The sequence below is a fragment of the Acanthopagrus latus genome, chromosome 5 (genome assembly GCF_904848185.1).
Source record: "Acanthopagrus latus isolate v.2019 chromosome 5, fAcaLat1.1, whole genome shotgun sequence".
NCBI classification, from domain to species: Eukaryota; Metazoa; Chordata; class Actinopteri; order Spariformes; family Sparidae; genus Acanthopagrus; species Acanthopagrus latus.
The window spans coordinates 2,191,378-2,219,041 of record NC_051043.1 but is presented as its reverse complement, the minus strand read 5'-3'; the positions used below and the strand labels follow the sequence as shown (position 1 = coordinate 2,219,041).

General features: G+C 41.7%; 1 protein-coding gene across 4 annotated transcripts in view; it reads left to right on the top strand.

The window, feature by feature from the left end:
* tnc (tenascin C) overlaps nucleotides 1-27,532 on the top strand; it is a 68,286-nt gene extending 40,754 nt beyond the window's left edge. For 2 of the 4 annotated variants that reach the window (XM_037098870.1, XM_037098869.1), the window contains exons 7-22: nucleotides 1,543-1,812; nucleotides 2,210-2,395; nucleotides 3,978-4,067; nucleotides 5,871-6,134; nucleotides 11,117-11,392; nucleotides 16,780-16,902; nucleotides 18,127-18,270; nucleotides 18,650-18,769; nucleotides 19,418-19,561; nucleotides 20,777-20,907; nucleotides 21,017-21,149; nucleotides 21,999-22,150; nucleotides 22,778-22,874; nucleotides 23,501-23,662; nucleotides 24,117-24,280; nucleotides 26,179-27,532. In XM_037098870.1, coding sequence (XP_036954765.1) covers nucleotides 1,543-1,812; nucleotides 2,210-2,395; nucleotides 3,978-4,067; nucleotides 5,871-6,134; nucleotides 11,117-11,392; nucleotides 16,780-16,902; nucleotides 18,127-18,270; nucleotides 18,650-18,769; nucleotides 19,418-19,561; nucleotides 20,777-20,907; nucleotides 21,017-21,149; nucleotides 21,999-22,150; nucleotides 22,778-22,874; nucleotides 23,501-23,662; nucleotides 24,117-24,280; nucleotides 26,179-26,289 — 2,567 coding nt within the window. In that variant the 3' untranslated portion in view covers nucleotides 26,290-27,532. Of the gene's footprint in view, nucleotides 1-1,542; nucleotides 1,813-2,209; nucleotides 2,396-3,977; nucleotides 4,068-5,870; nucleotides 6,135-11,116; nucleotides 11,393-15,281; nucleotides 15,555-16,779; nucleotides 16,903-18,126; nucleotides 18,271-18,649; nucleotides 18,770-19,417; nucleotides 19,562-20,776; nucleotides 20,908-21,016; nucleotides 21,150-21,998; nucleotides 22,151-22,777; nucleotides 22,875-23,500; nucleotides 23,663-24,116; nucleotides 24,281-26,178 lie in introns of all 4 variants that reach the window. The other 2 variants (XM_037098872.1, XM_037098871.1) reach the window with 2 other exon arrangements.
* Nucleotides 27,533-27,664: the final 132 nt, after the last annotated feature.

The window sequence follows — 27,664 nt, the reverse complement described above, 5'->3', positions numbered from 1 at the left end:
GCCCATTACACCGGCTTGCAGCGGTGCGTACTGTGGGATTTGCATGCTGATGGGGTTTTGTGTGACGCGAGCCCTGCCACTCATTCCCCTGCCACCCGACATTCAAGCAGCCAGGGTAAGAGGGACGCTGGCCTCCCAGGGAGATGGTATCATGACGCCCAAACGAGACACTCGCAGCCTCCTCAGAAGACAAATCTGTGTTAACCTCAAATGCAGATTATTCATTTTATCAGTGCCGTACAGAGGGTTGACTCTCCTGAAGTTGCTTGTGTGTGACAAATCTGTTTCAGCAGAGGAGGAGAGGAGCCCTTCATGGGGATGGGAGTTGATCTGTTAATCGTCTCAATAGCCTCATAAATGCAAGAGGGCTGTCGCATTTTTCAGCACCTGAATTGCTGAAATGACTGTATTGTCGTCATGTAACACCCTGACACACTATGCCTTCAAACAAAACCAACCTGACTCAACCATGTGCTTCCTGCCTTCATGGTCTATGGTCAGGGTTCAGTTTCATCTATGAGTAAAGCAGGGCGCCAGTGCTACCAGTCATATAACCGTGATGAAAAATGTCTACTCCTGCTCAAACAAATTCTAGCTGGAAAGTAATAAAACTTCAACATCAACACCAAGTTTGACAATAAAACAACTCAGTTTTTGTAATCTACTGCTCCAAGGTTTAAGGGGATTCATTTGCCATCATACAATACAGGACTACTAACTTTTCAGAAACCTCATAGTGAGGGGCGAAGTAATTAATTACTAATGAACCTATTGATGCTGTAGGTAGTAATCGCCTCAAAGGCCACAACTCTTATCCAAACCCCATGTCTTGTTCTCCAGTGAATGAATTGTCAGTCCTCTAACATAAATCAATGGTAACGTCAGCTATGTGACTGTGACTGCATGACCCCTCTTTTACATTATGTTATGGAACCTATATTCATTTAAATTTGGTGGTCATCATTATACTGCTTAAAATTTGAAAGCAGTTTTTCAGTAGGAACATGTGGAAGCTTGGTAGAAGCCCCTCCATCTGGCTATATTCTCCCATCCAGGGATATCTAGCTGTAAAAATAATGTGCGTCTAGCAAGTTGCTGATATTAACACTGAACCAAGTTTGTCTTGTTGAAATCATTCTAACCATTCACACTGGACATAATTTTTACTGTACTGCCAGTATAAGCACATGTTTTTTATGGTCCCGTGATATTTCATGTGTAAGAATTGTGTTCTTCGCAATTTGTAGCAGTTTACTTGAATAATGTTTAAGCTGAGTGTCTCATCTCAGTGCTTGTCTCATCTTTGAAAACGGAGCGCAACAGTAGCTGACTTTGGTTTAGAAGTGAAGTCCGCTAACATAAAACGACTGGCTTCCAGCACAACACAGGACAGAACGCCTTGGACTGCACAAACAAATCAATATTAACAGCCTTTCACCAAATACCTTTAATCATATATGTGTGTGCTCTGAAAGACATTGGAATTTTACTAATGGGTAAAATTACATTTAACCTTCAACCCCCCCACCCCTTCTTCTCCAGGGATTGATGCCCCCAGTCAGGTGGATGTACGTGACGTGACGGATACCACAGCACTGGTGACCTGGCTCCAGCCCGTGGCTGAGGTGGACGGGGTCACCGTGTCCTACGGGCCCAGCTCCAACCCTGCTGACCGCACCATGGTGGAGCTGTCCTCCACTGACACCCAGTACCACCTGGGAGGTCTCACCCCCGACACCAAGTATGAGGTGTCTCTGACGGCTCGGAGGGGAGAATGGAGCAGCATTCCTGTCCTTGAGTCTTTCCTTACAGGTCGGACAGAAATAATTTGATTTCCTGTTCAGTGTTATCTTCCTTAATGTTGTACATCAAATAATACCACCTTCTTCCCAGGAGAAAAACAGTCCCAGCCAATTACTGTTTATTACAGCCAAGTTCATTGAGCTGTATGTCAGCTTGAGGCCTGGACCACACACACTTTACTTCCACCTATATGTTTACGAGGGAGGATATCCTGCTTATGTGTGTATGTGGACGTGTTCACTCTTTGAATGACTAAATGTCCTCCTAAGTAAAGACAAATGAGAAAAATCTGCCTGTATCAGACTTGGCCTCTACAGTACACAAGATTTGGTCCTAGATTACAAGTGCACTTAGATTTATCTTAGTATATGTTTAAATCTACCACAAGGACATTTGTGTGTTGTAGCATTGGATGCCCCCAGAGACCTGCAGACAGTGGAGCTGACGGACGAGAGCATTACTCTTGAGTGGAAGAACAGTCTAGCTCAGGTGGACAAGTACCGCATCAAGTATGGACCTCTGTCTGGAGGCGAGCATGGAGAGCTACTTTTCCCCCCGGGACCCAAGGACAGCACCCAGGCCAAGATCAGCGGTACTGGATCCCAGTTACACACACAAAAAACATCCAGTCAGGTTATGTCACTATTATCAGCATGAACAGAATAGACATAGACACCAATGTGCAGTAACGGGTTGGTGAGCTTTTTAGTTTTCACAATGTCAAATATTATATAGATAATATAAATATAAAACAAATATTCATTCCCCCTTCTGTGTTAAGAAATAGAAACCCCTCTACATTTAATATTTGGGTAGCACACCACCTTTAAGGGGTATCTAAAACCATTTTACACAACAGTTATGTTTACAGGTCTTGTGGAAAACGTCTGCATATGTGAAAAAAATAGTACAAAGTCAAAGGAAGAGAAATGTCTGGAATAAAAAAAGTATTATATCTGGCTCTGCTAAATAAATGTACAGGTGTACATACACTTTACTTATCAGTCATAGGCCATTTATTAGACATTAAAAACTTTTGGGTTTGCAGGTTCTGAAAAATCTAATATCTGCCAATTGTTAATAAGCCACTCAAGGATTTATGAGTTGAGTAGTAGTAGTAGTTATAAACTAGCACCTAATCAGAGCAACCTTTGGATCAACAGAATATAGTATGAAGTGTTTTTTTTTTTTTTCTCCCTAATTCTGTAAGTGTCTGTGGTCCCTGTAAAATGGCGAGTGCTATATTCAGCCTGCTCATTTCCAAAATGGGATGCCTTTGTTTTGTGTTGTGAAATGTTTGCCCGTCTACAAAAGACTCACTTTATTAGAAAGCCACCCAAGGGGGTCGGCATTCAGACCTTAAATGGAATAACACTGAATAACACTAACAAGAAAAGCAGTGCATTTTTCTTTTACTTACACTGTTGACATTATAAAGCCATGCTTTGAGGTGGATGTGTTTGTTTCTTCACTCTGCTGTGGCATGGTAGGATTAGACACCATAAGAAACAAAAACAAAGCTAAAACAGGCTAATAGTGTCTTTGTGTGGCCCAATTCTTTGTCCTTGGGAGGCCCATCCCTTGAAATAAAGCACTGAGACCATTCAGCAGACCCCCTCTGCACTCCACACACACCTCAGCACTTCTTTCACACAGTTATTATTTGTAATTGCCTTCACGCTCATGATTTTATTGATAATGAGTTTACTGGGCATTAGGCGTAATTTCATGCTGCAAAACTCTGTGTGCGATGACCTCTGTGGGAGTTAATAAAGGAATTAGAGGCGATCAGGCCAAAAGACGGCTTAATTGTAGAGACCAAAGGGCCTCCAGAGCCTGCTGTATCATAGCAAGAAGTGTTTCTTCTCCTCGACAAGGGCCCTATAGATCCATCAATGCAAATACAACACTTACGTTCCACAGTGAGCACAGGCTTACCATGAAATGCAATTAGCCTGAAATCTATTGTGCGATCAAACCACATGAGAACCTTTTTGTGTCCGCCAAAGGCAGTGGAGCCATTAACTGAAACAGCTGGCCACTTGACTACAGAGCCCCTGCCCCCCCCCCCCCCCCACATCATTCATTTGGTGACACCTCAGTGCATTTGTAAGAACAAAGCATGACATTGCTTTTTATTTCTGTATCACATTTTTTTTTCCCTGGTTATGTAGGACTGAGACCTGGCACAGAATATGGAATGGGTGTGACTGCGGTGAAAGATGAGCGGGAGAGTCTGCCGACGACTACCAATGCAGTAACTGGTAAGAGGCTTTCACTTACGCAATACTGTACCTATATAATCTCTTCATACTGTATATGTGCCTTTACTGTATCCACATTGTCATCTTTTACTCCTCTGACATTAAACAAACATTCTTTACTTAGAAAAGTGGGCTGTTAGTTGGAACAGCAAAAACCAGAGTAACTGCGCATTGACTGTAAATAGAACTAGCGAGTAAATCCTAAGATGGCACCTTTTGGTCCAGTGAGAACTGCTGACTGGGCGCATCGCAAGGTCGCTGGTTGGAAATCCTTATCACCCTTGGCTGCATTTCGAAGTATCCTTGAGCAAGATACTAAACCACAAATGGCTCCTGATGCGCAGTTGGCCCCTTGCATGGCAGCTTCCGACATCACTGTATGAATGTGTGTGTGAATGGGTGAATCTGATAATTGTTGTAAAGCACTTTAAGTGGTCAGTAGACTGGAAAAGCCCAATTGAAATTACTTTTATGTCCAAAAAGTTTCTAGGTTTACTAACTGAACTGAATATGCTCAGTATTGTTTTCCCGCTGGTCCTGCCTGTGACTTCCCACAAAGCCTATAGACATGGAATGACATCATGGATTTTTATCGATCAAAAATGGGAAAGAGGAAACAGTCATAATTGCCTTTGTCTGCAGTTGGAGGTGTCCTGTCAACATTTTAACAGACCTCTCTTTTCAAATGGTGCTCAAAGGGGAAAATGCTTTTTGAACCACAAGGGAATTACTGTGAGAGGCCACTGGGCAGAACTGGGCAATGTTTAGCAGTGCCCTTGTATCCAGGGACATTAATTACAAACATTCTGAGAATACCCCCAGAGAGCTCGACTCAAAACCTCAAGCAAGGAGTCCTAGCACTCTGAGCAAGGACACGACCAAAGCACTTATCTCAGTAAGAAAGCATGGTTGACCACGCGACAGTTCAAGAGGTGGAGAGACAGTTTGTGCTCTGTTATTTATTTTCTTGCTGGACTTGCCTTTGCTGCAGATGACTTCAGCCCAGGTCCTGACTGGACATGATGCTCTCTGTCTAGCACCCATGTTCTGCCAGTAGGAAGTGTCATTAGGGAAGATGTGTTGGCCAGGTCCTTGATGGGAAGCACTGTATTCAATGTTATCCCAGAGATAAAAGTCTGTCAGTTCTTAGCAACATGTATGCTAGCTGCTACAGAGTCAATTCTTTGTTAATTCTCATGTATTTTAAGTAGCATTTCGATCTTGTTTTCAAGGTTTCTCAGTCCTAGGTCCTGCTCCATTTTTCTAAAAGTTTTTCATCGTAGGAGCTCTATTAAGAGCTAAGATACTTCATGAATCTTTTTCTTTTTTCTTCACAAGAAAATGTAATGACTGTAACATTACTTTTTACTATATACCGTCCCCCTCGTCCATATGGGGATGGCTTTTTTTTCATAGGCTGTACAAAATATGTTCCATCAGAATAAGGAAACCCAACAACCCATACTAGACACTTTAGAAGACAGTAATGTGTTATTATAGCACATCAAACCTTTTGATATGGAAACTTAACCAAAGGGAAACTTTTTGGATTCATAGATGAGTTTGTCTCTGACCTGTTTTCAGTTATTCTTTTCCTGTATGGTCACTCGATCACTTCCTATTGGCTGTGGCTACTATACTGGTGGGGCCACATCAAGCTATTATTTGTTTGTTTGGAGCCCTGATAAAGACTTAATGGTTCAAACAAGTTGGCTATTTCAACGATAGTCCTTTTAAAGTTTTAGCCACTATAATAAAAAGAGCAAAAAACCACTTCTTTTTTTTCTTTACCTTTCCAATCAGCCCTGGATGCTCCCAAGGACCTGACTGTTGCCCAAGTGACAGAAACCACCATGATGCTGGAATGGAAATGCCCCCTGGCCAAACTGGACTCCTTCAGGCTGGTTTATGTATCTGCTGATGGCCACAGGGCAGAGGAGGTGGTCCCAGGCAGCGCTGAGTCTCATACCCTGCGGAGTCTTACACCTGGCATGCTGTACACCATCAGCATCACTGCCGAGAGGGGCCGCAGGACCAGTGCACCTGCCACCATCTCAGCACCGACAGGTCAGAACGGCAACAAACACACACCCTCAGAAGCAATGTTCCCGACTAAGCCATAGTGCAAGAGTGAAGTGGAAGGAAGAGGAAGCTTTTTAGTTACAGTTATCTGGAGCGTTATTGTGTTGATCCCAAACACTGAGATTTGAGATACTTTTCTTTATATCATTATCCAGATAACATTTCTGGCATTGGCCATTCTTCACCCAGTCTCAGCCCATCCATAATTTTAAATAGTCATTCACAATAGTCATTCTCACTTACCTCAAGTGGTAGTCATGCAGATAATTTTGGTTTTCCAGAAACACTTTCCCAGTTGTTCTAACCCAGAGACCTCGCCAGGATAGTTTTTAGCTGAACTGCTCTCTATTAGGCAGTCCTTGGCACACCAAACCAACGTCAAAGAACTAGTGGTGACGAAGGCTGACTGTTGTGTCACCTCACGTCACCCGTCTCTCAGCCACAAAGCTGCTCTGGAACACCCTATATAGACAGTGACCACCTAGCTTGTATATTCTGAGCCTGCATTGGAGGAAATAACTCTCTACACGACTAGGTGGCAATAGTTTCTATTTGTTAATCTAAAGAGAAACCGGAAGACTCAGGACTGATAAACAAAATGTTGTTATGATAAAGCAGCATTTACCCACCATTTCCACAGCACTATCGCTAATACAGTCACTTCTAATTAAGAACATGTCCAAAACACTGTGGCAAATGGTACTGGTGAAGAAGCAGAGGAGAAAAATAAGGAGAGATCACACTAAATGGGTGAAAGAGACAGAGGCAGACTGGGGCTTTCCCTTTCTTTTTCTGTTTCTCTTCTCGTGCACTGATATGCTCAGCCAAACAGCCAATCAGAGTGATATCTCTCAATGATGGGCTCCGCTCCCCTTTCAACATGTTCTATAGGTCAAAAGGCCACTGACGAGGGCCAACTAGCGCCAGCAGCACAGGACACACCACAACTTGGGCCACAGATGCTCACTGGGGCTGTTGGTGACATTGTCACATACCTGTTTGTATGTTCTTTGGGTTATCCAGAATAACCCCATCAGAGGGAACATCTTTGAATGTCATTTAAAAATATTTTAGACTCAGAGCGAGAGAGCGATCACTCACATAAATCTGCATTTATACCACTAGACGTAAGTGTGATTTTTTTTCATCCTTTTGGTGAGCTGACCTCTTGAAACAAAGCAGAGAGGTGTTGAAGTTTTCCCTTTGACTGATAGTTGCTAGGCTGAGACTGAGACTGTGAGATGCAGGATATTCAGTGTATTATAAATTGTGTGTGAGACAGAGGCCTCTCTGAATGAAGCCCACTGTTTCCATGGGGTTTGTAGCTGGTGGCATGGGTTAGACCAGTTCTCATTAACCACAGGTTCATTTTTTTATCCTTCAGTACTGCAGCCAAACCGAGGCAATGAATTGAATTCATTGTTAACTTCTCAATGTAAGTCACTCTGTCTGTACCCCTTCCCAACCCCCAGCCCGAGGCTCATTTATAGCATATGGGATTATTATTCTTTTTCACTGTATTTTTTTTCTTTTTTACCACAAAAAGAAAAAGACAAACTGGGTGATTGTGGCATATTTTTGATGCTGTGTCACAGTGCCTCCAAGTCAGACATTTCACAAGTAAATACTCCAGTTATGCAACGAGGGCCCATTAAATACATGGTTATGGGCAACAATCGATATGGTGAGCCATAACCATTTTGATGGCCGCTGCCAAGAAGAACAGAACACAGACTTCTGTGTGTGTATGTGTGTGTGTGTGTGTGTGTGTGTGTGTGTGTGTGGGTGGGTGACTGCGCATGTATATATGTTTACTCTTAATGTCTACTTGTGTGTGTGGTCATGTGTGATAGAAAGACTGAGAGGCTAAAAAGAGTGAGATGAAACTGTGTGTGTGTGTGTGTGTGTGTGTGTGTGTGTGTGTGTGTGTGTGTGTGTGTGTTTGGGGTAGGGTGGGGTTGCGGTAGGGGGTTCAATGGACATGTGTTCGCCCTGCACAGTGCTCATTCATGTGATAATTGTTGGCGTGAGCCCCACTCCCCTCTTGTTTTGTGCGATTTGACCACGATGAACTGTAGGTCTGTCAGATAAAAGACCACATGCTGGGACTCCTGTTAAAACATTGTCTCCCAGAATCAGCAGCCCCCTAATCCACAGCCGGGCCGATCTGCAGCCTTTATCATCTCTAGACACATAGTGCAAACACAGATCACACTCGTTTTACAGGAGGGATCGTGATAAAGAGGAGGGGTTGAGCGAGGTCAGACAAGATTTTGATAGAGGTTGGGGGGTTCTACTTGTGCCTGACAATCATCGCAAGGATTACAAGAATTTGTTATCGAGTGTTTCTGAAAAGCTGCTTAGCTGACCAGCTAAGAATCCATACCAAGCCGAAATGTACTATTAAAAATCCAGCTTCTTTCAAAAGTAGAAAGGAAGATGTAGGAACAAACCGATGTAATTAAAACAGGGAAATCAAGAGACAAAAGCCGGGATTATCATAATTTAAACTAATCATCTGACTGGAAGAGTTAAGCACCGGGAACAATGCCAGCAGACATGGAAATGGTAATGACTCCAGCAGTAGTCCCAAAATTCAGTGCCCATATTTATACAAACGAAAATTGAACAAACATGTTTGACTTCATGTTTGACACGGCATGACATACCCAGGGCAGGACTGAACTGATTTCAGCTGTGCACTGTGTTGTATGTTTGATCCAACACATTCTCAACCCCACCTGGTGAAATACAGCAGCTCACTGGCTTCAAACTATGATGCTCTACCTACCCGTCTAGCATCAGTTTTGCATGCGAAGGGCTAGTTACCAGCTATATGTAATATCCAACTTCAAGATATCTTCTCAAAGTCAAAGCTCTGCAATAGAGTCAACACTAATACTCTATAGAGAGCTGAAGTCACGCCCTTTCCGTTGGACCTCAAGGGACATTCTCTTGAACTATGTATGGTAGTGAATGGAAAGAGACACATGATTGTTTTATCCTTGTTTGAGGTCCGCCATGAACTACACGTTGTCTGTCAATTTGAAATATAGTTTTTGGAGTCAAAGTAAAAACATCTAGTTTTGTGTTAAACTGCTCAGTAATCTACATTGTCTCTCAACACACGTCACCAAAATGATGGTTTGGCACAGAAAGGGTGGGAAAAAAGATGAAAGTCACAATAAATCTATTCACACTGAAAACTGCAGTTATTTGAAAGAAGAGTTTATTAGCTCTGTGAACTGAGACGTTTTTGACCTGGAAAATATATTTTTTTTAAATTCACAAATGTCATATGTATTTTATGGCAAACATGATCAAAAAGTGTTGTTTCTCTCCATCACTAGCATACAAAGTGTTATCAAAATAAGGTCCCATGGGGTCCACTGGAAAAGGTGTGGCATCTGCTTTCTTTATGCAATGTGTGGTTAGACATGCAAAATAAACTTTGCTGACAAAATCTTCACATATTATGACATTTATGACTTCTGTCAAACTGTTGCAATTTGGTTATGTTAAGACACCAAAACTTGTTAGGGTTACAAAAAAATCATACTTTGGGTTAAATAATTTGTTCAGTCTCATAACTTAGTGTCCATCACATCACACCACATGCATACATTAATTGACTTATGTAACATAACTTAAAAACAAATACACTCTTAATTCTGGGTGATAAACAAGACGTGAATTTCAGTCTCCAGAGAAGAAGTCCAGTCTATTACCCATCCAACCAAACCCCACCTCAGGCTTTCTCTTTATCAGGCTGGTCTGATCAGCTGCACCAAAAACCAGGCTTAAAAAGCCATGACAACTCACACACAGTCACTTTATGTATCTATTGCTATCTTCTTATGCACTATGTTGGTATGTCTTACTTCATGTTGATAGTGCATTAGCTTTCTAGAGGAAAACATAGAACATAAGCCATGAAAACTCTCCTGCATGTGCTAACCTGATCTGTGCAGTGTTGTATCCAAGCACAGACACTGCCTGCATTAGAAGCCTGACTCTCATCCTCAAACAAAAATACACTCAAGTATGACATAAATGAGTGGGCATTAAATGTAAGATATCAGAATGAGAGGGTGATGTTTTAGGAGCCCATTTGATGAAGTCTCAACACACCTTTAGTTGCATGTGCCAACCAGAACTGAAGCTGAAATTAAACAATAATTCTGAAACATCTGCCTTTACTTCAATACAATGCAGATGAAGTGAGCTGTGTTAGTGGTGCTCTCAGCATTAATTTCAACATCCAGTTACAGGCTGCTGTGCATGGCTCTGCAAGGCCTCCCCATAGGTTTGAAGTGGACAGTGTACCACTGCCATTCTGGCTGGGCTACACTGCACCTTCAAATGTTAATGGATAATTCACAGCCATTAACGGTTACTAGCTGCATCAGCATGTCTGCCTGCTGCCTTTTGTCTTTAAGTCTTCCCACTTAAATGGAAATATAGAGGAGATGGCTATAGGCAGCTGTTGATAATGAGGCTGTTTTTTTTTTACCCTCTTTGTAGTGGAAATAAAGGAATATTTCCACTCCATACTAAATGAAGGCCTTTAGTCATTTTTGTCTTTAGACAGCCAAATGAAATGATTGAAAAACAAATGAGAGATTGTAAATGTTAGGGCTATTTTTGTAGTAGACGTTATCAAGGAGGACTCACTGTTGAGCACAAGCTCAGTCTTGTTTGTTTTATATGTTGCAAAATGAACTATGTTGTCTACAAGTAAGGAACGAATGGGGTCTGTGTGTGCTTGTGTCTTACACGGTTGGACTGATATATTTAGCCAATTCTGGACTTTTAAAATCTGCTGTCTGCTCCCAGTCACTTGAGCTTTAGTCCAAAATATGGCAGAATTGGTTTTGAAAAAGCTGTATCAGTCTACCCTTTGGTCTTCATGCTGTATGTCTGCCCCAGTCTTGTAACTGTATGTTGATGTGCTTGTCATCACCCAGAGGAGGAGAAGCCTGTGGTGACCAACGTCACTGTCAGCGATGTATCGTGGGACAGCTTCCTCCTGTCCTGGTCTGCTGAGGATGGGGCCTTCCAGGCCTTTTTGATTGAGATTACAGACGCAGAGACGGGCGCCGAGTGGCACAACTACACGGTGCCCGCCCATGCTCGCAGCCTCACCATCTCTGGCCTGTCCCCCACCACCTGGTATAGGGCCAATCTGTATGGGCTGTACAGGGGGGCCATCTTAGATCCTGTCTTTGCTGACACCATCACAGGTATCAACGCCGTCAACGTTGGGGCCTCGCTCTTTCCTTTGCTTCCATCTTCTTCTGCTGAACACAGTGAATTAACCAGTGTTTTTTTTTTTCTCTGTGTGGACCCACACATGGTGTTTGTCTTTTCAAAGAGTTCTGGGGCAGCTTTTCAACACTTTCTTACATTGACCCTGCTGGGTGTTACAGGGGCGGCTGTTTGCATTTTCTTTTATGCTGTAAGACTAGAATTATCACTGTCAGTTCGCCATAGCCTTAAAAAATGTCAGCCTTGTTAAGTAATAAATCTGCCACCATCATTAGCTGCAAGGATATTAAAAACAAGTGATCCAGCAAAACTGGAAGCAAGATCCTTAGAGGCAAAATAATTAACTGAGGCTGGCATCTTTTACATAAAAAACTTAATTTGACAAATCTTTGTGACTGGAATCTTGATACTGTATCTGTAGGGATGGAGGCTTGTTGGCAACAACTCTGCTCTCATTGTCTGAGCACAAACTGTTTACTTTCAGCCTTGGAAGTACATTTTAAAAAGATGTATGAAGACAACACACCTATCAACCAGTGTGGTGGAAGTTATTCCTCATGGCGTAAATAAAATCTCCTTGTCATTCAGACAGCACGCGCGATCCAAATCTCCATACCTCAACCATCATCAGCCATCCATCATGCACATATGCCTTCCTTTGATGCAGGGACTCTGAAATGGGATAACACTGCGCCGCAGCACCCACACAAAACACATTTAATCTGTACAAGCAGTCAAACTGTCACAGTTGCAGATACACATTTAATCCACCTTTAAGATGTCAGCCAACACATAGCCTTTAATGAGAGGTAAAGGTCAGAGTGCTGTAACTGGGCCAGAACAGGTGCACTGGTTTCCCATCCATTACACCAGTCAGGCATTAGCAGTGATTAACATCCTCCAAATAACATTATGTGCCCGATAAATGGGCTTTAAACAGCTTAACCAAAATCTTCTACCTTCACAAATAAAGCATAATTAAAACAAAATATATTTTGAAGATCGATATCCTCAATGTCACCTTTGAGGATAAGTTCACACATATTAAGATTCAGTCATTATTGACTCACCTGTGAGGCGCAGTGACATTCGTGCACCCACTTCAAACCAGTTGAGCACTTTTAGCTTATCAGCTACAGTAAGGATTTTGGCCCAAAGAAGGATCTTAGTGCTTCTGGAGACTTGGATTACACCAGAGGAAGCATATGAAGCCATTCTATGTTTGTTGTTTTTCTTAGATTTTTGACATTGAAAACAAGTCCCCAGCTACTTCAGTTGTTCACACTGTCTGCAGAAATGCCTTATGGACTTCAAAATTACGGTTGAGTAGATAATGACGGAATTTTAGTAACTCATCCTTAAAAAAAAATTTGATGAGACAAGAAGTAAAAAAAAATAAGCAGTTTGAGGTTGGTTGATCTTTTTTTTTTTATTTCAGCCACCACCACTGACATTATCATTCAGCATTTAACTGATGAGGATCAGTCAAGTGGAAGAAAGATGGGAGGACTGACAGAGGGCAAAAAAAAAAACAACAACAACAACAACAAAAAAAAACCCTGAGGCGCCTTTGTCAGTTTGTGTGAGGCCTCTTTTCTGTATGCATCCCCAGTTTCCCAAGCTGGACTGCTCTTCATTCTCATGCTGCAATTGCCCCTGGGCTCTGGTGCTAGGGTGCCAGGGACTTCTGGGGCCATGCAGAATATGGCATGCGCTCAACACTGCCCATTGTCTGCATGCTAATAGCTGTTTTAACTATCTTAGCATTTTTCATTAGCATTGCTTTATCCATAAAACATTCCAACTTGTGAATACAAGTGCTGACTAATTTGATTATGTTTTGCACGGTGGTCGGCATCGGTCTACTGGAGAGAGACATCGCTGCTAAAATAAAGTCCTCTTTTGAAAAGGGTGTGAGGAACCTCTTATTAACAGAGAGGGAGTTTTATACAACAAATGACTGATGGAACCACAAAGAGATGTAGACAGTGCCCGGAACAAGCTCCACTCAGTTGTAATTCATATGACCACAAGCTACACTCGTAAAGTTAGACTATCAGGCAAGACTGGAACGAGTTCTGGGCTTCTGCTTGCAGACCGCTTTTCAGCAGGTTGGCTGGCGCCGGCACGTACCTCCTCCAAGAACAGGCTCCCTTTTGTGAGCAGGGATTGTGCTCACTCAGGTCTTGTGGGGGGGGGGGTGTGTGGAGGGATATGGGCTAGAGGGGTAGGAGCGGTGGCGGGGTGAAATCGGTAGCAAGCTACCACATGTTAGCTGATGGATGTGGCCCTCCCTCTCTTACACTGACCAGCTAAAGCTGCCTGGCGGCTAATGAAGAGTGACAGCTCCCTGGGATTTGTCTGCGCTGCTTCTCATTTCCACCACTTCTTCTCACAACAAATGCCTCAATGTGTTTTCCCTCACAATAAAAAAAAAGGGTTTCAGGCTAGTTCAAGGACCCCTGAGACCCTCACATTTGGTGTAGTGTTTTAATGAGCAGTGGCGCTGGGCTTTATTGAGGCTTTTTTGAGTCCACTTATATCAGCCCCTATCCAGGCTGCTTTAAAAGCTCTGTCGAATCCATGTATCCATCTGCTGCTGCCGGAAGTTTCCCTGGCTAATTAGCTTCAGTGGACTCATCCTCTGGAAAAAGAGAGCCTTTCTCCAGCTGTATGGTCCTGCTGTCTCTCAGCCTCTTTTCCTATCACTGCCTTTATTAGCTGCTTCAAATGACTGTTTAACTACCAGCTCTTATAGCACCACATGCACACACTCCCATTTTTATGCACATGGATCAGTCTACACTATACAGTGAGAAATAAAAACCGCTATTGTTTGACAAAGCCTCTTTATTTTTAATCTCTTGGAAATGCACAAGAGTGATCTGTCACTTTTTCAAAAGATAAGCTTTGATTGAATTTTAAGGATCATGTGATTTGTTTAATTGTGGATTATTTCCAGAGCCAATCCTATTTTTATTACGTTTTTCTTTTTTGCATAAACAGGCAAAGACCTGAACATACCAGCATATTAACCCAGCAAACATTGAGACATGGTATGACCACTGTTTGCCAATCAAGTTGTCCTGTTGTGGTTCATGTTCCAATACGGAAGTTGTGCCAGCATCCGGACATTACATAGTTGTCAGCTGCACAGCATTGCCAAAATATGACGTAACCACGAACATGCTTTTACAGTTATAGTGCTAAATGTGTATACAGTGTACATTAAGCAGCATCATGCATCCAAGAGGCAAAAGTAATATCACAGCTAAGTTTAAATTTAATAAATTAACTTGACTCCAATGGGACAAAAACCCCAGTCTCCTGCATTGCTACTTTTGCTGACAGTTAGCCACCACAACATGGAACCTTTAGAGTCTCTGACGTTCTTTGACTCAGTCATCATTTGCCCTGAATTCAAAATTCTCCCATTTGCGATTAAAGACGGACTCATTCAAGACTTCTAGCTCGTACAAACATCAGTTTGAATTCTGAATAAATATTTTAATAATGTTTTAATGAGGTTTTGTGGGGATGAATTTCAGTCACAGTCACAGTTGTGACATCACTTTTTCGTCTTACTAACCACTGTGGCCTTAATAGGTCTTGTTAACTAATCTTAAAGAGAAATCAGCAGGATAATTTCATTTGCTTCACAACTTACCCCTTCTTCCCTGTTGGCAGATTGCAAGAAAACTCTTCTCTTTTCGCTTTGTAAACTCTTTATTTGTTGACTGATGCTGAACCTCCAATGCTGCCATTAGCAAAAAGACTGATAGACCCTCTTTCACTGCCATGTTCCTCAAATGTCAAAGCACTCTTCCCACAGAGGAGGAAAACTGACTTTCCCCTGTCACTCAGAGGCTGAACCAGAGGTGCAGGCTCTCCTAGTCTCGGATGTCACCCCTGAGAGCTTTAAGCTGGCCTGGATGGCTGAAGAGGATGCCTTGGACACCTTTGTCATAATGGTCAGCCAGGCTGAAGGCCCAGGCCAACCAAGAGAGCAGGTGCTGGGTGGCGAGGAGCGAAGTGCAACAATCACAGATCTCACAGAGGACACAGAGTACAAAATTGAAATCTTTGGGCTCATTTTGGGAAGACGCTCCAAGTCTGTGCTGGAGGGGGTGAGAACAGGTACACGGTGAAAAGTCAGAGCAGCGAACTGAAACTCTGCCCCGGTCATGTCAACCATGTGTTTTGCCCAGGTATTAATAACTGTATTTTCATGCTGTGACCAAAAAGGCAAAATTGACACGTTATGACGTCATTCCACATTGTAGTCAGCTTGAAGATATGGTTATTAATACCTGTGCTCATAAATCCTTCGGCTTACTAACCTGATAACAAGGCATTTCACGGTGTTTAGAGGCATTTAATGCCACAATGTGACAATACACTCTGGGTTCAGAATGACCACATGCTTTTGGACTGCTGATCACAGGGCTCTAGACAGCCACTGGATCACGAGCAGACTCAACCTTTACTTAAAAATCTGTTGTTTTCAGTCTCATGTGATGGGAATGAAGCAACTATCTTGAGGAAGCTCAGCATTACAGCTGCAGAAAAGGCCTTGAAAACTCATATCAGTTGCCAGGATGAAATGTTGAGTTAATGTTTCGGCAAACCAGTGATACATTCACATTTGTACATATCAGAGGCTACATACCATACTGACACTTCTATAGCATGTGTCATGTCATGTTGAACAGATGATTGGACAGTCATAAATATGACAAAAACAAGAACTGGTATTTTACTCCAAAACATGCCCTATTTCTAACCGTAAGCAAGGGGCTGAACCTTACCTGACCCTAAACATGGCATTAACTCAACGTGAATTTAAAAATTGAACCTCAAGAAAAGTTGCAACTTATAGAAATGGGTGTTACAGTTATCCGTGTCCCCTGTCCTTCCTGGGGGTCAAGCTTTACTCTTGGGTTTCGTGGCGCATGTTTCCCTTTTGTGTTGCCATGAAATGTGGGCAAGTTAATCTCCTCAGCTCTGTCACGCAAGATACTATGGCCTGCTGTTAGCTGGGAAGGGTCCCTCCATGAGCCCAGGCTTCCTCGGGCCCCCTTTGTCCATCTACCTCGCTCTCTCTTTCACACTGTTTCTTGCTCTTTCCTAAAACGAGTGCCTGTCAGTGGTGGAACTGTCCTGGCTCCAGTGAGTGTCTGCTGCTTAATCCTGAAGCTGAAAGTACTAACCAGAGTTGCTCCATGTTGTGGGTTCATTGATGACTGGTGACACACATGCTGTCCAGTCATAACCTGTCTAAGAAGGCAGCACACATGTTGACTAAACTTTGTATTTTTGTGTGTTTTGCCCCTGTCTGCTGTTTCTGTCCCTCGTGTGCCAGACCTGGGTCCACCCAAGGGAATCCGCTTCTCTGATGTCACTGACACCTCTGCCACTGTTCACTGGGTGATTCCAAGAGCTCGAGTGGACAGCTACAAGGTCACTTATGTGCCTGCTCACGGAGGTAAGTTGATTGAACTTGAAAAAAGGAAGGAACTTAAGCATTTTTAAAATAAAGATTTATCCTCCCAAAAGCTTTGGTCTAATAGTTTTACCTTCATCCCTGTTTATATCCAGAAAAAAAAGGTTTCGTTTACATGCATATTTAGACTCCTACCAACAATGCGATTTTGATATCACTTTAAAAAAGTTAAATCTACCCAGAAGTCACACTTAAGTAAAGGTAAAGCTATTGTCATCAGTATGAACAGTACTTTAATAAAAGTCTTAAATATCTGTTGTTAGATGATTTTTAAAATGCAAATAAAAGTAAATTGAACATATACTTACTTGTATGTATTTACTGTATACTGTGGGTAGACTGATCAGATATCAGAACTGATATTCAGCTTTTTTTTTTTAATCATCAGAATGAGCAGCGGGCCAGGGTTTGTTTTCAACCTGCTGACCTTTCACCCCCACATCTGTTTCCTTTCATGCCTGAGCTGTCTTATCAATAAAGCCATAAAAAAGGCCAACAAAACATTTTCTAAAAAACTGAAAATAAAAAACTTCAATCCTTCATCAGCCATCGGGATTGACAATCCAATTCTGCCCCCTAGTGACCACACTGTGCACCACCCCAGAAAATACAAGGCTCCTCAGCCACCACTATCATGCCAGAGGTTGAGTCACATCTCCTTCCCTCTGCTTATAATGTTAGCAGATGCTGTTAACACTACAACAGTGCTGCTTAAGTAGCCACAAGCACTTATGCTCAGTTCAATGTCCTCAACTTCAGTTTCAACAGGGCGGCTCGAAATGTTATCCTCCTCCGGCACTTATCCTCCAGGTATCCCAACTGGGAGCCACATGAGTGTTTGTGATCCTTTCATTTTACCTCACTTTACCATCTTGCTGTGGCAGCTTGAGTTTGGCTTGTGATTAATTGTACATGAGTGTGACTATGTAGCAGGCTGAAACAAAAATATTACAGGACAAAATGTTAAGTTACATTTCATTTTAAGTATTTTCCTTTTAAATTCTGATGTATTTTCATAGTGCTATATGTCTTTAAATTAACTTATTTTGTTGTCTCATAATATTTCTGGGATTATGACCACATAGCACTGCAGGGACACACATACCATAGTTTGACAATAGTGGATCTAACCAACTACAACTTCAGCTGTGCTTCTATTATCTTAACTTTATTTCCCCTAATGAGATGCATTTTTCTGACTCTCAGGCAATGCTAAGACACTGACAGTGGATGGCTCAGAGTCTCAAACTGTGCTGTACAACTTGACCCCCGGGGTCACGTATGAGGTCACTGTTGTCGCTGTCAAGGGTCAAAGGGAAAGTGAACCTGGTTCAGACAGCGTCACCACAGGTAAGACTTCTGTGGAACTAGCACGCAGGCACATTCATTATGTGAAGGCTAGAGATAAAAATGAATGTTTTGCCTGAATTTGGCAGTTTTTATAACTACAGTCTACCATTACAACAATCACTAAGAACATTCAGTTTCATAGCACTGATTACCTAAAACAGCTTCACTGAACTTTAATGGAGTGTAAGTAGCAACTAGTTGGCTAAAATTAATCTGTGACTCTGTTTGATTCAACGTTTCCTAACAAACACGTTTAAAGTCATGTGTGTTCAAGCAGCAGCATGCCTAAAAGTGGACAGTTGTCAACTCTGTGCATATGGATATATTTGAGTATGGTCAACTCACACTGATTCTGTGTCTGTTTGTGTGTGTGTTATAGCGCTGGATAAGCCCCGTGGTCTGACCGCGGTCAACATCACCGACACAGAAGCTCTGCTGCTCTGGCAGCCTGCCATTGCTACTGTCGATGGCTATGTCATCACCTATAGTGCAGACTCAGGTATTTAGTGCATACACATGCATGGACACTGGGGATAGGGGAAAACTGATCCTTAGATGCCACCCGATTTCCTCTGTGACAGTGATGATGAACGCAGGTAACAATTATGCTACGCTATGTTTTAAAGTAGCGAGCAGTCACACAGTGAGGAAAAAGAAATCATGCAAAGTATATATATCAAAAATTTCGATGCATCTATAATTGTTTTATAATCTCATCACAGCCCTCTGAATTCGCACAAATCAAATAGAATGGTGACGGGACTAGAGATTCCCAGCTCTAATCTACATAAAATCTAATACACAACACAATCGTTCTTCTCTGACTGTTCATTGTGGAATCATGACAGTGAAAACAAAAACAATGAATATCATTAGATAGTCATCACTGCCTTTTACTGAAGAACTAATGAGAATTGCTACTTACTGCAAAGCACAAGTTCAGGTGTGCAAAGAAAATCAAGTTTTCAAAGAAAGTTTTCCAGAGGGGAGGGACGAATTTCGAACATATCTGAGTGAAACAACGTGAGCAGTGTTCCAATATTCTGTTTTAAATAAAGAGTCATATTTGTTTGATACATCCGTCCAAACCCTGTTTGCCCCACATGTCTGTCCTTAATGTACTAACGGCCTGTTTGTGTTGCTCCAGTGACTCCAGTGATGGAGCGTGTTTCAGGAAATGTTGTAGAGTTTGAGATGAGCTCTCTGACGCCAGCCACACACTACACTGTGAAGGTCTATGCTGTGAGGGACTTGGCCAAGAGCGCAGCCACGACAACTGAGTTCACCACTGGTGAGAATGTATTCCTGTGATGATTTGACTGATTTGTTTCTATCCTGACAGCTTAACTGATTGATTTATTGAACCAAACTTAATCAACATGATCATCATAAGTACAGTTAAACTGAAATCCTCACCAAAAAACAACCTAGGCTTTATTCGTCAGTGTGTATGAGACCTTTGTGTAAAAGTATAATTACAACGAAAGAGGCACTTTTAAGATTTACTTTAGTTTCGTTTTTGGCCAAGCTCATTTTCAGTTGAGTTAATTTTTGACACAACTTTGCTCATAGTATCACCAGGGTCTCTACACATGAACATGAAAACATTGTGTACACAGAGTTTACTAGAAAGAAGATTTATGGACAATTCACGTTAGCTCACGGTATCTTCGACACAACGCCGTCATGGCAGACAAAAAGTATCGATCTTCGAGTGCATCCTAACAGGAAGGAGAGTAATGGCGGACCGCTCCTCAAGCCTGCCTGTTAGGTCGGGGATCGACACTTTTCGTCTGCCATGACAGCGGCGTGCCGAAGATACAGCTGCTGACGTGAGTTGTTCGAAAACCTTCTTTATAGTAGACTCTTGCCCCAAAAACAAAACTATGGTAAATCTTAAAAGTGTCTCTTTCATCATTATTTTGCTTTTACACAAAGGTTTGTCTCATATACATTCATAAATAAAGCCTAGGTTGCTGTTTGGTGAGAGTTTCCCTTTAAGTCTTTTCATTGGAACTACAAACTCTGTGCTGATCTGAAACAGAAGTAAATTATGTTTGCTTCAGAAATACTTTATTGGGCACCTTACAGATGCTCCCTCTAGAATAAAAATAAAACAGTATAGAGAGAAATAGAGACATGTGTCTCGTACTACCCTATAACCACAGTGTAGACAGTACTGACTAAAGGTAATAATTAAACACAATGTTTACAACAACAGTAGAATATAGCACATGAAACTGCACAGAGAAAAGAAAATGCACAAATTGGGTGAGTTGAAATATTGCACAAAAAATATCTAGATCAGAGATAACCAAGAGGAGGAGCTAGTTTGATAAAGAATCCTGTGCTGATGTACTGGTGTTTGTTTTTTGTACCTTACCAGCAGTGCTGCTTGACTGTAGAGAGGTCAAGTACAAATATGTGAATGAAAGATTCATTTAAACCTAAATGACATCGCAACAAGGGGCTGATCCAGTTACTGAAAAGGCAGTTGTGTTTCTAGATGTGGATGCCCCTCATGACCTGACAGCCAGTAACATCCAAACAGAGAGTGGCATGCTGAGCTGGAAGCCGCCTCGCGCTGACATTACCGGATACATCCTCAGCTTCGAGTCTGCAGAAGGCACCATCCGGGTAAAAGTAGCACCACAATGCCACTAATGCTGCTCTGCGCCGTCAGTTATACATTAAATCTATGAATTGTGTTGGAGAATAAAATGTCTGAACATGTTTCCCCCTTCAGGAGGTGGTCCTGAGTCCCACTGCTGTCTCTTATAACATGGCTCAGCTCAGCGCCTCCACACAGTATTCAGTCAAGCTGCAGGCCATCGCTGGTCCTAAGAGGAGCAGAGTCATCACTACTATCTTCACCACCAGTGAGTGGACAGATCACAGTCTCGGTGGTCTGTGTCTCTGTTGCAACACATTTCACCATGTACTGAATACAACCCTGATTCATAAAAAGTTGGATGCTGTGATTATTCTCTAAGCCTTTTTGAAGAATTCTCAATTGGAAACAGTACAAAGACAATATATTTAATGAACTTCTTTATTTTTTGAAAACCAATGCCTATTCTGAATGTGATACCAACAACATGTTCAAAACCTGTTAAAACAGGAGTGAGAGCCGACTGTGAAAGTTGTGGAATGCTCCAAAAACACCTGTTTGGAACATTTCACAGGTAAACAGGTTCATTGGTAGCAGGTGATAGTATCATGACTGGGTATGAGTGGGGTGTCCACGACCGGCTCAGTCATTCACAAGCAAGGATGAATGTGTTTTTCAGACATTCATATGTTTTACAAAGCAGCATAGGCAAATAATTTCAAATTAATAAGACATGAACCATAAAGATAAGCTAAATGGTTAAGATAAGGGTCCTGTCTGTGCAAAGCAGAAGCGGCATTTATCAGTTTATTAAGTCTGTAATTTTTTACTCTACTTCGGTATTAGTAGCAGCTGTATAGTCGTTTATTAGGACAATCAACTGATTTATGCGTGACCCCCAACGTATGCTGAGTAAAAAACAAACAAATTAGGAACCTGCCTCTCCCTCTGCACACTAAGCATCATGTGCTTTATTCATTTCACCTTGATTCATAAAACCCTAAGCTAGGCTTCCACATTAGCAATATAAGGAATTCAATATTTGAAATCTTATTTCCCTTGTTACAGTCCACTTTGCTGATTATTCCATTATATAATCTGTTGTGCTTGTGTATAGCTGGTGTGCTATACAGACACCCCAGGGACTGCTCCCAGGCCCTGCTGAATGGCGACACCTCATCAGGCCTGTACACCATCTATCTGGGTGGAGATGAGAGCCAGCCAGTCCAGGTCTACTGCGACATGAACACTGACGGTGGTGGATGGATTGTAAGTAACCGGCTAACAGAGAGAGACAGTGCATGCTCAATATGTATCAGTATTTAAAGTCACATTATTTGATTTTAACTAATGACTATGACCAGGAACTCTGCAGCTCCCCTTAGCTCTGTGGAGCATGCCTGATGTCTTTCAGCTTATTGTCTGGTTTTTGTGTAGGTTTACAGCTGTCATCACCATAGTTTCAAGCAGGCAGCTGTTTTTGTCAGAGAAGCTACCTAACTACCTGCTCGGCACCAAAATGACAGACGACAGACAAATTAGAGACCAGCTGGTTTAAACAGTATTTCACTTAGCAAGATGGCTGGAAACGCAACTTCAAATGAATGAAAACGTTTCTTGAAACTTAACTCTCCCAAATAAGTGAATTTGTCTTTAATATAAAGACTTAACAGATAATTGTACGATTTTCATCACTATTCTGCTGAACCTCTGTGTATATTCAGTTTTCATAAACTCATACATTGTCAAGAAAATCACCAGGATATTTTTCATAAGTCTTTTGGATTTTTTTTTTGGAAATCTCAAAATCAATCTGTCCATTCTAGGGGTTTTGAGGAATGTCTTGTGATCAATAAATCTTACATTATCCATTTCTTACTGTCTTTCTCTGTCCAGGTTTTCCTCAGACGCCAGAGTGGTAAACTTGAGTTTTTCCGCAACTGGAAGAATTACACGGCTGGCTTCGGTGATATGAATGATGAATTCTGGCTGGGTAATTTCTAGCACACACACATATATGTCAATACAACACAGTGTCATAACCTAATACCTGTAAATGTCCATTGTTCATATCTCCCTGAATGGCATATATCACTGTTTCCAAAATAACATGACAGTTGCAGAGTAGCAGTGACAGGCAGACCAGACCTTCATTGTACACTCACAGTTTTGGTTAAATTTAGGCAAGAAAACTACCCGATTAGGTTTTGGGTTAATATTGGGGCTTGGCTTAAAATAACTTTGTTACTTATGCCCTTGCAGTTATAACTGTATGTACATTACACATGTTAATGAAGTGTTTTCCACCCCAGCCCCTTGCTTAACAATACTGTTGTGCTTTTTTTTCTATGTCACATTGTAATTGTTGTTTTGGCTGTTGTCATCATTACTTTTTAAAGAAGAATTTCACACCGGCATACATATTTTGACTGTGAAAATAGATCAGCTCTGAGGCTTGAATAGATTTATCAGCCTCCTTCTCGTCTAATTTATTAAATGTTTTTCTATTGTGTTTGGTCATGTAAAACAACATATCACCTGATAATCCTATCATACCAAAGCTATCACTGAATTGTTATTGATGCTGTTCGTCCATCTTATGTACTATCTCTCACTCAGGTCTTTCAAACCTTCATAAGATCACAGCTGGTGGTCAGTATGAGCTGCGAGTCGACCTGAGAGACAAGGGAGAAACAGCCTACGCTCAGTACGACAAGTTCTCTGTCTCTGAACCTCGGACCCGCTACAAAGTCCACGTAGGAGGATACAGTGGAACAGCAGGTGAAGCTGACTTTATCCTGCATTTCGACTTCACATTTTGGGGGCCCACAGGCACAAAACATATTATTTCTTCCTGAAGTCATATAAAGATCTTTTAAAAGGGCTCAAAAATATATTGTTTCATATGTATTTGTGCAAGAAAAGGCTCAGTCATTTCCCTAAAACAGCTGGTCATTGCTTTTATCAAATGTAAAACCATTGGGATTAAAACAGAATTTTATTATTCAAATGTTTCAATAGTTAAGACAGACAAGTTTCAGGGACCATCATCTGAAGTGAACAGAGAATTTGTTTCATAGGTTTCAGAGTGAAGCAGTTTTTTTTTTAATTAAATGATATTGTATAAAATGCAGTTTTTCTTTCTTGTTGTTTGTATTGTTTTAATTTATGGGGGATCTGTTGCCTTATTCGTCACTAACATTCATTGTGCTCTCTCTGTTGTGTGACTTCTTAGGTGACTCTATGACCTACCACCACGGTCGTCCATTCTCCACTTATGACCATGACAATGACATTGCTGTTACCAATTGTGCCCTGTCCTATAAGGGAGCATTCTGGTATAAAAATTGCCACCGTGTCAACCTCATGGGACGATATGGAGATAACAGTCACAGCAAGGTACAGTATGAACAGAATACAGCACATCTCATAATACAGTTACAGTATGCAGAGTATGTAGAGTGATTTAAAAAGTCCTGAGGGCTTCCAGGGGTCACTGAGGGTCCTTGTTGCACCACACGTGCCAACATGAGCACTTCACTCTACAACATCAGCTGGCCGGCTGGTAGCGCCATCGCTGAGAGCAAACAGAGCCTGCTCAGCAAAGTCTCGCCTCTTCTCTGTTCTGGCAGCTCAGTGGTGGAATGAAGCCCCGACCAATGTCATTACAGCAGAATCACTCACCATCTTACGCAAAAGACTCAAGGGTCACTTGTTCAGACCAGGGGTGCCACTAGGTTTTAAGGACAGGGGAGGTTTATCCCCCAAGAGATGCACAGGATGTGAGCGAATGTAGCATGCAAGCACAAAATTTCACAAACAGCTAACAAAGACTGAGAAATAATTTAGTATTATTGTTTCAGTGAGAACAGTGGTTCTCAACTGGTAGGTCCTGCCCCCCTGGGGGAGTGCGGACACTCTTCTTGGGGGTGGCTGGACTATTATAACACACAAACAAATCATTCTCCTGGCGACTTTTTTCGTCGAAAGTGACTAGCGACAAATCTAGCGACTTTTACTGGTGTCATTGGAGACTTTTGTCCCTGTGCTCAATGAGCAGCAGGTGCTGCCGTGGGTCCCTCCCCTCCCTCCTCCGTCCGAAAGCACTCACAGGCCGTCAGTCTCTCAGTAGCCTCGCGCAACATCCTAGCCTGCAATCACACTAGAGAGGGGACACATGTCACTCCGCTTCCAGGCTGCAAATATTACGATGAAGCATACCTGCAGTTTCAATTTGCAGTCTTGAAAACATTTGGGCCAGGCTAATATATATATATATATACATACATATATATTCTAACCATTACTCTTCTCAATAAAAGCTCAAGTTAAATAAGTCACCAATAAGCACCAATGTTTCATATTTCATATTCATACTGAGTTCCATAAAATTCCAAGGTCAATAGGGCTGGTGGAGTGATTATTATTAGTGTATTATTATTATTATTATTATTATTATTATTATTATTATTATTATTATCCACTGATGATAATCATAGGTGAATGAGCTCAGCTCCTGTTTCACTTTGTGCATCCATGCGTAAAGTGAGACACACAGCTGATGCACCAGAAGGAAGTCACACCAAAGATAGTATACGGTAAAAAGAGTGCGCACTTAACTCTATAAACCGTCAGGGCCTTCACAATGCATTTCAGACTAACTAGCCAGCTAAGTAGCAGCGTTCTTTTAGAGCTGGAATGTGACTTTTGACCGTGAAACAACAAAGGTGAGACGTGCGCAGAGATCGTCTATAGTGTGCAAGCTAGGTTTTTATCTGTCAAACAGGAGCACTTGGTTCATTACTTGCATGGGACTTTCTGCTGTTAGCTGGGGGCTGGAGCTCACTAATTATATTAATACTGAATTTAGGGGGGCTTGACACCACTGGTTCAGACTTCATCTCAACCCCGCATAGCATGATGAATATTGAATAAATATGAGTATTACATGAACTTGTAACCTAACCTGCATAAAGCCACTGGGATAAAGTCAAGCTGTTGTTGTAAAATACAAATAATAAATGAAAATGTAAAAAAAAAAAAAAAAAGGATCCCATATGAAGCAGCAACGGTCAACTCATTGAGGGTTGTTTGGACTAAATCGTACAGGGAGTGTGTGTGCCCAGCAAAGAAACACCGACATTGGACATAATTTTGAGTTTCATGAATAGTCCAATATTTAACTTTTAGTTGACAGCTTTGACTATACTATGATCTGTGTCAGGAACATGGCTAAGTGCCTCCATATATCAAGTTCTACTTTAACTAACATCATTTGTCCATCTCTTCCTCTCCAGGGTGTAAACTGGTTCCACTGGAAAGGCCACGAGCACTCAATTGAGTTTGCCGAGATGAAGATCAGGCCATCCAACTTTAGAAACCTGGAGGGGAGGAGAAAAAGATCATAAATGATCCACCGCCATCACCACCACCACCAACAACAACAACAACACTGCTCCTACTCACTCTGGACGTCCCATAAACCACCTCAACTCCCACACCCACACAACCTGCAGCAACCAAAGCCACTGCCAAGAGCCCCACTTTCTGCCTCCACGCAAAACCAACACACCTTCCCTCCTCTCATTGGCTTACAGATCAGCCTCGACTCCATAACCCCCTTCCCCTGTGATACGGCGGTGGAAATGCTGCCAGTGTGGAAATCAACTTGCATGTAAAAAAAAAAAAAAGACTGGACTTAAATCAAGCCCACACAGATTCTACTCACGCACCAAAGAGAGCAAAAACAACTCCGTCTCACCCGATTCTGATCCTTTCTCTTGTGTTGTAGCATTTGTGAGGAGGCTAGTGTTCAGCTTGGGCATTATGTTGTGTACAGTAATTAATACAATTCGCTATTTCACGTCCAAGCCACATTTAGAGTTTAACAGAAAGGACAAGTTGTTTATAGTATTATGTGGTCTTGTTTAGGTTCAGGGCTTCTTTTCAAAAACTGATAATACAGTGATCATTCAACTGGATTATCCTAGACATGTTATTCCTTGTACTGTACATGAAAACATCTGATTGAAATATAAGAATAAGGGAAATTCCTCAGATGGCACTGCTCAGATGTCTCATATCTTCATTTAACTTGCCATTTGTTTGTCTTTGTGCGACTAAACTGGTCTCAGTGTCACTTTATACTCCCCAGGTTCCCCCATCTCCCACAATATAATCTGTTGTGATAAAAATTGAAATGAAAAGACAAAAAGTTCCATGCCCACATGGGTGGCAATGTTTCCATTCATCATGTGAGCCCCTGAAGGCATCATGCCATAGCCACAATATTGTGTTTTAAAAAGCTAAAGAACAGAGAAAAGAAAGCTGATGTTTTTCAATTTGTTTTGTTTGTTTTATGAATCCGAGGCAGGACCTGTTATTCAGTATATAATGAAACGCAGATGAAATGCGGTGATTACATTTTTTTCCCTTTCTTTTTGAAAAATGTGAATACAGTGCATACATGTGGAACAAGAGAATGTCATGTGTGGTTCATGCAAAAAATGTTGATGCTCAAAACATACTACTAAACCACTGACCATCTTATGAATGCCTGCGTAAATTAAGTTTGTTTTTATTGTTTTGTTTGTTTATAACTGGGTAAACTGTGGCTCTGTAAACTGTATTACAATAAAACAGTTCATTTAAAAGGAAGCTGCCTGTATTTGATGACATCAGCTCTCAGCATAACTTAACTAACTTACAGGCCATCCAAATAATGTTTATAGATGAAAAACATTATGTAAAACTTACCAAAAACAGATGCTTAATAAATAGTTT